The 14,916-nt window shown below is 42.7% G+C and overlaps 1 protein-coding gene across 2 annotated transcripts in view; it reads right to left on the reverse strand.

The window, feature by feature from the left end:
- Positions 1–2,263: 2,263 nt before the first annotated feature.
- The window catches only part of PELI2 (pellino E3 ubiquitin protein ligase family member 2), an 82,635-nt gene continuing 69,982 nt past the window's right edge, over positions 2,264–14,916 (reverse strand). For both annotated transcript variants that reach the window (XM_082218761.1, XM_082218762.1), the window contains 3 exons: positions 11,944–12,141; positions 10,164–10,352; positions 2,264–8,304 (listed from right to left, as the gene is read on the reverse strand). In XM_082218761.1, the coding sequence (XP_082074887.1) occupies positions 7,738–8,304; positions 10,164–10,352; positions 11,944–12,141 (954 nt within the window). In that variant the 3' untranslated portion in view covers positions 2,264–7,737. The remainder of the gene's footprint in view (positions 8,305–10,163; positions 10,353–11,943; positions 12,142–14,916) is intronic.

The raw sequence follows: 14,916 nt of genomic DNA on the forward strand, positions 1-14,916 counted from the left end.
TTTCTACTTGTATGTGTTAAGTTCTTGAAATAAAAAGAAAAGCTCTGAGCTGAGAATTGGTGGAAGCTGCGTCCAAGCTGCTGCGCTAAGTTTTCAGGAAGAATTGTCAGAAAAGTGGATTTCCTAAAGCCCTGGATTCCTCTCCTGCTGAATCTTTCTCCTTCAACATTTTCCATTCCTCATCATCCAGCCATTCCCTTTCAATCTCCTTACTTGAAGACAGGGAACAGAGATGCACCAATATATATTGCCAGTGGCCTGGTTCACACATTATGCTAAGCCGTGGTTTGACCATGAGTTGCCCCACAGATCATTAAAAACAAACCATGGCTTGTTTCTGCATTGTTTAGCTTGTTTTCTAACTGCTCTTACTGTTAGGATATTTCCGTTCCACCTTAAAAGGGAGCAGGCTGTGAGTCACAGAGTCTGCGTATTTCCTGTTCACAGGAAGTTTATGTTTTCTATTGCTTTCGTTTTCTCTCTGTGCTGGAGACACTGATGCAGGTAGTCATGTCTTTCTTTGTTCTGATCAACGCTGAACAAAACTTGTAAATAATGCTCTCCTGAGTGCGACTTTTGCTGTGCATTATCTGCTGATAGAGTGTGCATGAGCTCTGGAATGTGGCAAGCTATTTTCTAGAAACTCATGCCGCTAATCGCTGATACTGCGTGCCTACGGGAGATCGATGGATCGTCCGGCAGACGGCTTGGGGCCATGATGGACTTTGTCTCCCTGGCAGTATCCCAACACTTACCTACTGCCTTTGTAGCTTGGTAAGCATAAGGGGTGCAGTGGCCATACAAACACACACTTAAGGAAGGATGCTGTGTTCACACGCAATAGCAACCGTACTTAAAGCAAACAAAGTTTTGTAAAACAAGATATCATGATTTCAGATGATGTTAAACAGATCAATAGCTAAGTGGCTGGGCGGGGTTTAATAAAGTATGGCTTAGTGTTGTTTTTTAACTAGGCCAACAGAGGCAGCCCAAGGATGGCATGTACTCTGGGAACTCATCTGACGTAAGGCTTCCTTTTTTGCACAAGAAGAAAGTTAACAATGCAGAGTGTCACAACACCTAATTCCCATGAGACTGGATTTGTCCAAATTATGCCACACAGACTTCAGTTTTACATCAAACTTTCCGGATGACTCTATTCCTCATTTGACCAAGATTTGACTGCTAGTATTTCTGGGTGTTTGTAAATGTGTGCACTTGTAGGGGTAATTTCTACCCAACTGACACCCAGCTAGGAAAGACCCACCTGATCAGCCCCTCCCACCTGGTTACCGCAGCAGGACTTAGCACTTAGCCACAGGGAGTTGAACTGCAGCCAAGTGGTTCCCAACTGGAAGAGGCAGTTAGAGACAGACCGCATTAGCCTTCTTGCTCATTGGATCCGGCCAATGCTCAATTTTCACCATACAGTGGTGCCTCGCAAGACAAAATGAATTCGTTCCGCAAGTTTTTTCTTCTTGCGAGTTTTTCGTCTTGCGAAGCACAGTTTCCCATAGGAATGCATTGAAAATCAATTAATGCGTTCCTATGGAGACTGTCCGGGGACAGAGGGGAAGCGCCGCTCTGTCCCCTCTTTTGAAGCAAGGGGCGGAGGGGAGAAGATCGCTTCTCCCCATTGCAGCCCCTTGGTTCAAAAGGGGTCCGGGGAGAGAGGGGAAGGCGCGCGCACGCCTTCCCCTCTGTCCCCGGAGATTGCGGGGCTGGCAACGGGGAGAAGCGATCTTCTCCCCGCCGCCCCTTGCTTCAAAAGAGGTCCGGGGACAGCGGGGAAGACGCGCTGTGCTTCCCGCTATCGCCGGAGCTTGCGCGGCAAGCTTCGTTTTGCGAAGCAAGCCCATAGGGGAAATCGTCTTGCGAAGCAACTCGAAAATGAAAAAACCTTTCGTCTTGCGAGTTTTTCGTCTCGCGAGGCGTTCGTCTTGAGGGGCACCACTGTAATCTAGAGTAGCTTTCATTTTTGTTTTCCTTTGAAGTCTTATGCCAAAATACCTAAATTTGTGCCATTCAGATATTGTTCCCAGCATTTTAGGGTCCACTAAAGAGGTCCATCCATCCATGGCAGTAGCATAACTACTCAGATCTAGTAAGAGGGCGTTCTCACTTGCTCTTTCACTCTCACACAAATATTTATTCAACTGGTCACACAATGCGGCGCTGCCTTTAAGCATTATTCACAAAGCAAACACTGAATTCCTCTGACAGCTCTGAAGAGCGAAAAAGAATCAAAAGGAGTCAGGTGGTGATACTCGAATACCTTTTATTCCCCCCCTCCTGTAAAATGGCTTGTACTTCCAAAACGTACAACAGTTAAATTGTGTTAATATCCATTCACATTGATGTATATAAAAGGCCAGCTTTCACAAACATAACTCAGAACGTTTAACAGCTGGTAACACTTTTGAAGTAAACATTGCCATTACCCCCATTCCCAGTGGGCTCATGGGAATGAGATGCAGTTCTGAAATTTGGGCTTGGGTTTTTGTTTTGTTTTTAAGAAATGTATTTAGAGCATAGCAAAAATATACTTTTACCTGTTGGATCATGCTACAATTTTATCCAGGTGCCGAGTTCACAAGGAGAACGTCAAAAAGTCATGTGTGCCTTGAAATGCGTTTGCAGAGGGCTTGCTGCTGAAATCTCTCTCAGATACATGGCAAACTACCATAGGAGTCTCAGGAAAATCCATATCTCATCGGCAAAGGCATGGCTTTGCAGGCAAACAGTCTCAGATTCCATCCCTGGCACCTTCGTTGAAAGAACCTTGAAGATCAGCCTGGGCAGGGGGCATCAGAGGCGAGAGCCACTGCTTGTTCAAGACAGTACTCAGCAGGTATCTGGAAACTTACATCAGAGCCTGTGTGCTATGGTCTGAAACAAGACTGAAATGGTATTGCCATTGTTGGGGAAGAGATGTGGCAAAATAAAATAAAATAAATGCTTTTCATGAATTCTGGGTGACCATCTCACCCCTCAGTCACCTCCTGTTTATGGCTCAGAGCAGATCAAGTACTTTGATCGCTTTTCTTTCTCTGAAATAGGCTTTTCTGACAAAGTTAAACACCACCACTATTCTGGTCAAGAAACAGCACAGGTTGGCTAGGTTAAAATCCCAAATCAGTCAGATTCCACAACTACCCACTGCCCTGCTCTTCCTTCCAGATTGCCCTTCAAACAATTATCACGTGCATTTTCTGTGCCAGCAAGATCAACAGCTATCAAAAACTAGAAAGTGCTCTAACAACACAAAGTCTTGGGGCAAATTAAATACTAGTTAATTTATCGCGGCATAAGCTTTCATGGGCTCATCAAGCCTGACAAAGTGTGTTTGAGTCTCTGAAAGCTGATGCCACAATAAATTTGATATTCTTTAAGGTGCCACAAGACTCCTTGCTTGCTTTGCTGCAAAGAAACCACATCTCTCAAAACAATGAATGCTCTTTTTCCCCCCAAGCAAGCTTCTCAGTGAAGCCAAGGAGAAATTTGCATAAGCAACTTGGGATCGATAGGAATTTTTGTTTTTTGTTTTGCTTATTTTAAAGGGAAATGGTTTGCTGATCTCTGCAGGGGAAAGTTACACCTCAAGAACAATTTAGGACTGTTCACTAAATTTTTAAGGGACCAAAGTTGCTGCTGGGCTCAAATTATTTTCCAGAGTCGTTTGGATCATGGGGTTGATATGGCTGGTTAAGGCACGCCCATTTAAAATCAAATTTGGGGCAAAAAGGAGAGCAGGGGCTAGAAGAGTAAGTTATTATGGATTTTCTAAATTAGGCTATTCTCTAAAAACAGGTGCACCAAAAGGGTTATCCAGAACTGGAGAGCCAACTTCCATGGAACGTGTAGCCATCATAAATCAATCTTAGGCAATATGATAGTTCAAAATGAACTTCCTCTCCACAGACATTAACTGCTCCTGTACTTTCTACCTAGAAATAGTGAGAAAGACATACAAGCATCAGCAGGAAAAGATGTTTAGAGCCAGAAGTTGGAGTTTAGCCAAAGCTTGTTTGGAAGCAGCTAAACAAGAACAGTTCAGTGGGGGGGAAACAGATTTCATATTGTTATGATGCTTTCAGAGACAGATGTACACAACATAGGTAAAACTATCATTTACTAAACCAGTCTATGTCTTACAACATGGAGGTATGAAAGCTTTCAATGGCAAAAAATTGTGAAGTCTACCTATGCCCTACACACCAGCAGTATCACTCACTCGTGTTAGCCACAATGAGACTTCGTTCAACAAAATCTGGATTGATTCAGAAAGAACTTAACTCCTCTGACTTCAGTATTTCTCGTGCTAATCAGCATTGGAGCATGGATCCGGATTCAATGTGCTCTCAAACACTGACAATCATGGCAGCACAACAGCGATCTTATACACTGGTTTTGCCATTCACGGTAAAGTCTGGGATAATCTAAACTTCAACTAGGAAGTATAGGAACTACGAGAAGAGCAGAAAGCAATGCAATTTGGACAACTCTTTGGATATACAGAACACCGGAAAACTTTATGGAAATGAGCATGACAGAGAAGTCAGTGCTTCAGAGCTACTGAAACACAGCCTGAGCATTATGGAAACCTGGGAAATCTTCCAACTGTTCCAACATCATTCTCTTTCTCACCAAAATGCAATGAAAACAGGGGTGAATCCAACACTTTTGACATTAATGTTACAGTAAATCAGTTCTTCTTGTTTCTCAAAGCGGCCCACTAGCAATCCACCCACTAGGTGCACCTGTCACCGTGCGGAACTAGGTCACAAAAATGGATTCAGAATCACAGGTTGCACTGTCCAATGGATCCTTTTTGAAAGAGTCTGGAGTAGCTTCAATGTAATCCACAACTGAAGTGGGAACAATCTCTAGGTATACATTCACACATGGAAGGAAACCTAATTGTGGGAATATTCTACACCTGAGCAGGGCCTGAGTCATCGCTACTGTGTTTTTTCTGTCCTTGAAGTTGGCAAGCAAGGCAGATTTTAAAACTCTGATTTTATGATATTTTGCCAGTCGGCAAAAGGCCTCTTGATAACAGAGCCTGGGGAGCAGCAGACAGAATAAAGGAGGGGTCTGAGGCACCTATGATAAAAGATCAGGATGGGGTTACAAACCGTGACACAAAAACAGGGTTATCGTCAGAATTTGAGCTACACATTTGTCTTGAGGAATATCAAAGGTGAGGAGCACTCATTTTAAAAAGGCACTAGGACAAAGTGTTTATAAAACAATTGGCCCTATTTCCCAACCTACTGAGTGGGGCAGGCAAGCTACGGAGTATGGCATTTGACAGAAAATGCAGCAGAGTGAGTGAAACCTTTCCAAACAAAAGAAATTGGTGCATCAACTTAAAATGCTGAACTTTTTTATACAGCAAAATTGTATTAAACAGCAGCAGATAAAAACAACATGCCCCATCACCCAGTGGGCAATGAACATCTGAAAATGTTTAAAAGGTTAACTATAAAACAATATTACATCCAAAATATGAACAGGCCAGTTCAAGTATATACACAATATATTAAAATCATATAAATTATATATTTATACAAAGGGCACACACATAGCAAGGGGTTGCTGTGAATTTAACAAAATGGAGATCCAAACTGCCAGAATCACTTCAGATGTGCAATTAATTTTTCCCTGCGGGTTCTTTTTTCATGTCAACATTGAAGAACTAATACCTCTGATACCACAAGTATGGTGGGGGGGGGGGGATGGAGAAGCATAAAAATACCCCAAGCAGATGAAAATGCAAATATGGTAAGGGCATTATAGCACATGAAATCCCAGTCAGTTCACAATGAGCACTGAGTTGCCTCCTTTCCCACAACTCCACCCACCCACTTCAAACCAGGAATTTCAAACCACATAGGGGATGAATTAATTCTGGGTATTTAATAGTAACATTTGGTGTTTCTCTGAATCTCAAAATAGAGAAAAGGGGGGTGGGGAGGACAGATGGCAAACTGAAAAGTTAATAAACTGTGTTAAACTATTGCAGGATGTTTGCACATTGGATAGCCTCATAGAAGGAAGCTCAGCAAAACAGCTTATTTTTAATTACTGATTTCAAAATAGCTACCAAATATTTAACCATCTGTAGGAGGATTCTTGGTGACTCGCATGTTTAAGACTCAAAGAGTGTCCCAAAACCAGCCATCATATCATGGCCAACGTATCTTACGTTTTGCAAGAGAGCAGATTGAAATCTCCTTGCTGATGTAGCAAAGCAGCCACTTAAATAACTAGATTTATAACAAGTCAGTTTGCTCACAGGGCCAAGACATGCAAGGGGAAACTATATCCAGTGGCAATAAAGCCAAAAAGGCAGAATTAGAAACGGACAGAAAACTGTGAACATGGTGAATGTAACTGCATATATGTAAAAAGTAACACAAATTGCATCAGATGCAAAGCTGAAAAGGGCTGATATCATATTGTGCCTTACCACCCCTGGGTTTTCATGAAAGCTGTTTTCATGTTATCGCAATTCCCCGTGTTCCCACATTGGTGAAGGAGCCAGTTTTCATTGGCTTCAACCCCTGGTGCTGCAGCAACACCAGAAAATGATGGAGCCATATAGGCAAGACCAGCCTTGGTGGGAAGGGCATGCACACCACGGCACAGCCATATAACAAAGTCATTCAAACACACAGTAAGGGCACAGGATGAAGTCACAGAAAAGTGGCTCTTGCAACACTATGACAATGTATGAAGGGGCTCAAGGTTGGTCACAAATTAACTTAATGTTGGTGCGAAATCTATAAAACAGAGGGCAGGATGGTAGTACTGTGGCTGTCAGAGAGATGTGCTGCCTCAGGAAAGTCAGAAGCAAACTAATCTTTTTGCACATAAAAAAAGTGACCTAACACATCTGTTGGACCAGATAACCCGTATCTTAAATCTTCCCACATTATGTTTCACGTGTAATGCTAAATACAGGAAGAACATGCAAGGGTAACTTCTGTGTCAAAAAGACATTAATGTGTGAAGTGACAGCGATCTCCAAATTTCAAGTAATTTTGAGTGTTTTTTCTTTCTTTTTGGACAGCTGCATTAACACCACACTGCAGAATTCCATAATATTTTTGTGCTATTGTTTATGAAGCCAACCTTTCGTGTTCACGGCTTGTTTAATGCATGTATCTAGTGAACATTCACCCAGGTTTGCTCACACATTCAGTACATCCTCTTTGAGAATGAACTATTCAAGTTAATTATATTGCAAATTAAAAAGAGAGAGAGAGAGAGAGAGAAAAGGACAGACAAATTACATTCTGTATGCTCCTTTTAGCTTGAAAAAATATGTGTCTTAAAGGCTTGTCAAAGTTTAGAAGAAAAGCATTTCTGTTAAAAAATCCAAGATTAAAAAATCATTAAGACATTGGTATCTTTTTTTCTTCTTCTGATCAAGGGTACTAAGAAAAAAATATTACAAATATACTACAATTTTACCAAGAAGATGTCATCATGAACATGCTTCTGTTGAGCATGCAATGCCACTGATATCTGTTTGGTTCCAGGTATCAGCGTATCACCACACTCCACATTGCTCCCAGCTGGTTTCTCCCCCCAACCCGCCCCCGAAAAGCCCTCATTAATAACAATCCTATAAAAAGGTAAAATCTAGAGTTAGTGGCAAATTCTTTATCTTCACAGTAAATTGTTAACCATGTGAGCTTTTCCGTGGTCATCTGTAAAATGGTGTCGTCAGTCAATTGGACCCTGAAAAATAAGTTTGACACAGTTCTGATCTCCGGACAGCTGGGTAGCGCAGAAAGGGCAGGCAGCATGGAACGCATGAGTACCATGTGGCAGTGGGATCTGGGACCAGTATTTGGCAGACTTCTCCGAGCACACATGCCCACAAGGGGTGAAAGCATATGTTGGCGGACCGGCATCAACATAAAAGCCTGCCTCGCACCCGAGCCAGAGAGGCACGTAGGGACCAATGGTTCTGCACATAGGACACTCACGCTCGTTGGCTTCTGTGTCGCTACGGTGCCCCCAGTTGTGATAGCCATGGACGTGGCCACAGCTGAGGTAAGCCCAGGGCTGTTTCTCTTCCACCACTTCCTTGCGGTTGATGCTGGGAAAGGCCAGCGTGTTCAGCCCCACGGGGCACTGGGGTCTCGCTGCATTGATCTCTTGCCGTAGAGCCTCTATGTGTTTCTGAGTCGGTGTATGAAATAAGCCATCTGCTGTTCTCCACAGGAGTGTGGCTCCACACAGATCAATGAGAGAACCATCTTGCAAGACGTTGGTTTCATTTTCCACCTAAAAGGGCAGACGGAGATGGAGAACGGTTTGACAGCTAATTCATTCTGAAGCGAAGTGACCCCACCCCACGCAATGCATTTTCCACACACACCCCTTTTCTGTCAGCCTCTTGTACATCCAATGTAGCGTTCAGCTTCCTTCTGTTCTCCTACATGGATTTTATGTAGAAATGTTGATGCGACAGCCCCTCCTCTACAGCAAGCTGCTACAGATTAAACAAAAAAAGCAAATCCAAATTCCTTTCTGTCTTGGTATCTCCATTTCCTCCTCAACTGTTGTTGTCTTGCTTACTGCTAAATTAGGCAAAAGTAATGGAACTTACAATGCACATGTCACTCAATGTGTCATGTAAACTGATGTAACTGCATAAACAAGAGTAATATCTTTTGACAGATCCTGCAGGATAGCCATGATACTATGTCGTTGTGGCAAGGGTCTTGTGGTCTCTTATAAGTCTAAACACATTTACTGTAACAAAGCCCACTTTGTCAGAGGCATGACATGGCAAGTTGGCAAGAGTACAGTGGTACCTCGGGTTAAGAATTTAATTCGTTCTGGAGGTCCGTTTTTAACCTGAAACTGTTCTTAACCTGAGGTACCACTTTAGCTAATAGGGCCTCCTGCTGCCGCCGTGCCACTGCCATGCGATTTCTGTTCTCATCCTGAAGCAAAGTTCTTAACCCAAGGTACTATTTCTGGGTTAGCGGAGTCTGTAACCTGAAGCGTCTGTAACCTGAAGCATCTGTAACCTGAGATATCACTATATATGCATGCACAGTGAGTCTGGCCACAATTGTACACACTGTGGCCAAAAAGTGCAAGAGATCACCAACAGCCATGTCTTCACACATTCAGCTTATTAGGAGACAAGGCCAGAATTACTTCAAAATTGTCACGCGCTTTGTGTTCAAAACTAAAACTCTTCTGAAACTTTTGTTCTTTTGGCACACAATTCATCAGCAACAAGTTTGGATTTAAATGAAGCAGAAAGGTCATACTGCAGACTCTCACAGTCATGGTCAGAACCATCCATCACAGAAACTGCAGGCTGAGAAGAATGCAAAGCAGCATTTTCTGCCTAGCATTCAGGAGACATTCCATTTTTGGAGCAAGATGGATTTTTTCCCTCCCTTATAAGGCCACAGGATAGGACAAAACATTAAGCCTCCATTCAAGTTAACCTGCAACATACCACAAGGCAACCACTGTGAGCCCAGTAAGGCACAATTCCCAGTGGTATGGAAAGACTTGGCTACCATCATGTACACTCTCGTAACATCAAGGTGAGATTACTGCAACATGCTCTGTTGGGGCTGCCACTGAGGCTACAAGTAGTACAAAACATCAAGAGTCCTAGCTGGAAGCTGGTGTGAGGGCACCCAACAGAATTATTACCCCAACTTCAGTGGCTTATTAGGTACTTCTACACTTAATTGAAAATGGCAGCACTGAGCTTTAGGCCTAGGATCAGTATATTTTTACTGTAGTTTTACAGTTTGTTAGAAGCTGGCCAGAGTGGCTGGGGCAACCCAGACGGGCAGCATAATAATTATTCAATTATTATTATATCTTAAGGGCTGTTATCTCAATAATTAACTGTGCTACCACACTTTCAAGGATTGCCAGCTAGGTCTGTCTGGCCCCTTTCTCCTGGTGCTAAGACACTTTTATTTAGGAGATCTTTAGGACTAGAGGATTAGTGCTTTGTTTGCTGCATTGTTTCTGTTGCTTTATTCCTATCTAGGTTGCATTTTTAATTATGGTTTCTTTTCATATGGAAGCCAATTTGAGTAATATGGAGAAATATGGCTAGAAAGTTTTGAAATAAGACCGCTATCATGAACTTCCCAACTTACTAGTTTGCCTCTTTGCTGAGCAGATCTTGTTTCACGCAGAGTATACACATCACCACAAACTGAAATTTCCCGCCAGACTCCCGGTTTTGATTCTTCAGTGAACCCTCCTTTTGGATGCATGACTAGAACGCCATTGGTTGTTAATCCATCCATGTGTCCATCAGGATTCTTCCATTTTGCTGCTTTTTCCTATACAGAAGGCCACAGGAAGAAATAAAAGATAAATTACTCAGCCTTTCCACATTCAAAACTTGTAACGGTATTCAAGGTTGCAACCACAAGTAAGCTAATAAAGGAAGGGTTGCTTCGAATTCTAAACTCAACATTTAGCACAGAACAGCAAAGTAAACATCTGCACACAATTACAACTATTACTAATAGTTTGGCGAAAAAAACAGCTTGCCTCTATATCAGAAGGGACAGAAAGAAAATCGCATTAGTGTTTAAAGTCCTAAACAGCCTAGCCCCAACTATCTGAAAAAACTGCCTCCTTCCCTACTCTCAATCAGCCTTCCATGTTCCAAGCCATGGATCTCTTCATCATTTACATATACTGCTACTCTTCCTCCCTTCTTGTTTGATCTATTCCATCTGAGCAGGTTGTACCCTTCAATTTCTACATTCCATTCATGAGTCTCACCACAGCAGCCTACATGTGCCATCCTGTATTAAGGGCTCAAGTTCTTCTTGCTTGTTTCTCTTTTCTCAAAAAAAGAAATAAATTATTAACCGGCCAATCAAATCAAATTAAATCACATCACATAAATTCCGAATTCTTCTTGCTTGTTTCTCATACTCTGTGCATTTGTGTAGAGACAACTGAAACCATGAAACACACTGCTGCTGCCTCTATAACACTCAATAAGGAGTCACCTGCCACCACCACCACACGTCTCTTCCTTCTCTGGGAAGTAGCAGGAATCGTTCTGTATGCTGTACCTTCTGCTGCCACCTTGATGTGTTCTGAGGTCTGCAACCACTGTTCTTGCTTCTCTGGCCAAGAATCAGTGTCTGAGGTGAGGGCATAGAATCAATTTTGTAGCTCCAGAGATACAGCATGCTCCTGATAGCCCTACTTTTTGTGTCATGTTCCTCCAGAGGATTGTCTCCTGAATTGGGCAATCTTCCTCCTCCCTAGGGGTACTCTGCCTACATCTCTGTTCCAGGACAGTCCACTCTAGTCTAGCAAGAATGTCCTCATGTTACCCGGTGGCTTGAAGTGTGGACAGGTGGGCCTCAAGTTGCTGGACCTCTTCTTTCAGCATGGTGACCAAGCTTACAGATAGCAGTTCCAGCACCTCTCAAGCATATGGAAGGATGGGCCTTTCTGCAATTCCACTAGCATTCCATCACCTCCTCTATCGTCAATTTTGCCCAACTGGGCACTTGATTCCACATTGCAATGAGGAAGCAAAGGGTGAGATTAATCAATCCTACTTCCAGATTTACTATGGTAACATTAGCTCATGATGCAGCACATAGTCTTGCATGGAGAAGATCCCAAATTGATATTCTGGAATATCCAGTTAAAAAGATCAAGTAGCAAGTGATAGGAAAGATTTTGGACTGAGACACTGCAGAGATGCTGCCACTCAGAGTAGACTATGCTGGGCTAGATGGAAAATAATCTGACAGTTTCCTATGTACTATGTGTTAATTTTAAGAAAAAATAATCTGCAGTTGAATGCCAGAAAACAGCCGTCATGTTGTGATAAGAGGGCTGGTTTATGCAACAAGTTGTCATGACAGAGAGGCTTGCAGAGAAACTAGGTGTACTTACCCCAAGGAATATGTTTTTAGAAGAGTCAAATCCTGCTGCAAAGATTCTGGCAGTGTACGGTGTATTCCTATCACAGACAATGCGGCAAGCAAACCTGGAGATGGTGCTTTGGGTGATCTGAGTTTCATCACCATTTTGACTGCCAGAAATTGTATCTGTTACAACAAAATCTATGGGGCTCTCTGTCGATCTGCCAACCTGAAGACATTGAAAACATATTTTAGAGAAATACCTTAGATGATACTGTTACATTATACATTATGTCTAGAAAGGTTGTTTGCTAAAACACAATAAACTGACTGACTGACTCTTTGGAGAACTATGCAATGTGAGAGCATGTGAAACCTTAAATAAGCAAAATCTATGGGTAACTTGTACATTCAGGTAGATTCAAGTATTATCCACAAATCAACAATTAACATAAGTAGGCATCTTGCTCTCATTCTAAAACTGTTTTAGTTACATGGGGTACCTTCAAAATTTGAATGGCTTGTAATAAAACCAAGCCCCTCAGAAGATCCCCCACTCACCACAAAAATGTATAAAAGCTTTTGTCTGTTTTTAGATTTAAAAGATCCACTCTACAAACCAATGTTAAGTGATCCTGAATTACTTTTAAGATACCCTAGTATACAAATTATAACACAATGGGTTCAATTAATGAATTCCATTAGCAGAAGGCCTTCTCAGTGGGACTTTCCCCCTCCTCTCCTCGCATGGCTCCCCCCAAAATAGTTTCTGGTCTTTTGGGGGGAGAAGGCCCAGAACAGCATGGTTCATTGGTGGGTGGGGGGTCACTCTATCTGACAAGCTGAAATTGCTTGCCATGGTAGAACAATATTTTAGCACAAGAATGAATTTCTCCTAACGTCTTTTAAAAGGTAAAGGTAAAGGACCCCTGACAGTTAGTCCAGTCGCGAATGACCCTGGCGCTCATCTTGCTTTACTGGCTGAGGGAGCCGACGTTTGTCCACAGACAGTATTTCCAGTTCGTGTGGCCAGCATGACTAAGCTGCTTCTGGCGAAATCAGAGCAGTTAATAGAAATGCCGTTTACCTTCCTACCTTCCTATTTATCTACTTGCACTTTGATGTGCTTTTGAACTGCTAGGTTAGCAGGAGCAGGGACCGAGCAACGGGAGCTCACCCCGTCATGGGGATTCGAACCACCGACCTTTCGATTGGCAAGTCCTAGGCTCTGTGGTTTAGACCACAGCGCCTTTCACTAAATGCTAAGGAGGAAATCATTTCACACAGAGAGGGAGCTATATTGTAGCATGCATACGTGCTCATGGCTCCACCTTTCTATGAAATAATTTAGGAGCACAGAAATGTAAGAAGCTGCCTTATACTGAGTCAGAACATTGCTCAATCTTGCTCAGTACTGTCTACACTAACTGGAAGTGGCTCTCCAGGGTTTCAGGCTGGAGCCCCTTCCAGCCCTGGAGTTACTAGGAACTGAATTTGGGACCTTCTGCACACAGAGTTTGGATCTGATATCCCGCTTTATCACTACCCTAAGGAGTCTCAAAGCGGCTAACATTCTCCTTTCCCATCCTCCCCCACAACAAACACTCTGTGAGGTGAGTGGGGCTGAGAGACTTCAAAGAAGTGTGACTGGCCCAAGGTCACCCAGCAGCTGCATGTGGAGGAGCGGAGACGCGAACCCGGTTCCCCAGATTACGAGACTACCGCTCTTAACCACTACACCACACTGGCACACACAGGGCAGATGCTCTACCACTGAGCTTAAGCCCTCCTCAAATTTTCTGCTTCATTGGTATTACTTGACTCCTTTTGGCATCAAGATGTCAACGGCTGCACTTGAATGTTTCACTTATTAAAAGAAGAGGTATTAGTGGTGTGTTATGGCATAAAAACTATTACAGATTGCTCAGCTGCAGAAGCACTGTGATGGGTGAAAATGAACGTGGCAAGCCCTGAATTTCTGTTACTGCTTTAACTGCAGTAAAAGTAATATATATTTGTCTTGCTCTTGAAGAGACTAATGTTGCTTCTTGGAGCTATGCCATAAACCAGAATTATGAACTTCCTAGACCACAGCAAGGAAATCAACAGATTTTAAGTTGGGTCTCTGTGCATCTAAGATTTGGAAAGAAACATGCAGCAAATTAAATATCAGATTAAATATCTGAATCGCATGGATTCTTTCTTCCAAAAAAGAGAATTCTATTTAAAGCTGTCTTCTAATATTTGACATTGACTACCAAGGTACAGGGTTGAGTTTAGGAAACATTCTAACTGCAAAATTCTGCCGGATTTATTATTTGCTAGAAATATTTGCTGTGGAAGACAGGGTAGAGAAGATAAGCCTTCTTACTTTATTCTACTAAAATGCTAATCAAGCACCTCTGTAGAAAAGATGAAAATATAGTACAGGTGACTTTCAATTTACGCTGGTCCAGGAATAGCGCATAAAGCCAAAATCGTGTATTGTCAAAACACATCGGGTTCAATGGTGGGTGGGATTGCCAAAGTTTTTTATTCCTGGGTGCCTGTCCCTTTCCACCCTCTTTTTCTTTTTAAAAAATGCTTGCAGGATTCGGGGGGGGGGGGGACTGGTTGGCGGCTGTGAGAACAGGGTAGGACTATATAGGCCACTGGCAGATCCAGCAAGTTCTTCTTATGTTCTTAGTTCAACAGTTCAGGAATTACCAGCCCCCCCCAGCCCCTCTATGTCTAAAGCCCAACTGTCATAGTCCAACATTTGTAAGATAAATCGCCTAGAAAGCTTCACACATTGTCTGCTATTCAAACTAGCATAACACAACCACTTCACTCCTTGAAGATCTTCAATAACTTTGGCTCAAGTGGGGCGATCAAAGCAAGACCACAGGGGGCTGGAGTAAAGGGAGCCAATGTGGAACATTGTACATTGTGAGTCTTTTAAAAGAGGCCTCGTGGAACATGTGCCCTCTGTATCCACGGGGCTTCTTTTAAAGGACTCACCCTG

This window comes from Podarcis vaucheri (genome assembly GCF_965113315.1).
Source record: "Podarcis vaucheri genome assembly, chromosome: 1".
Lineage (NCBI taxonomy): Eukaryota > Metazoa > Chordata > Lepidosauria > Squamata > Lacertidae > Podarcis > Podarcis vaucheri.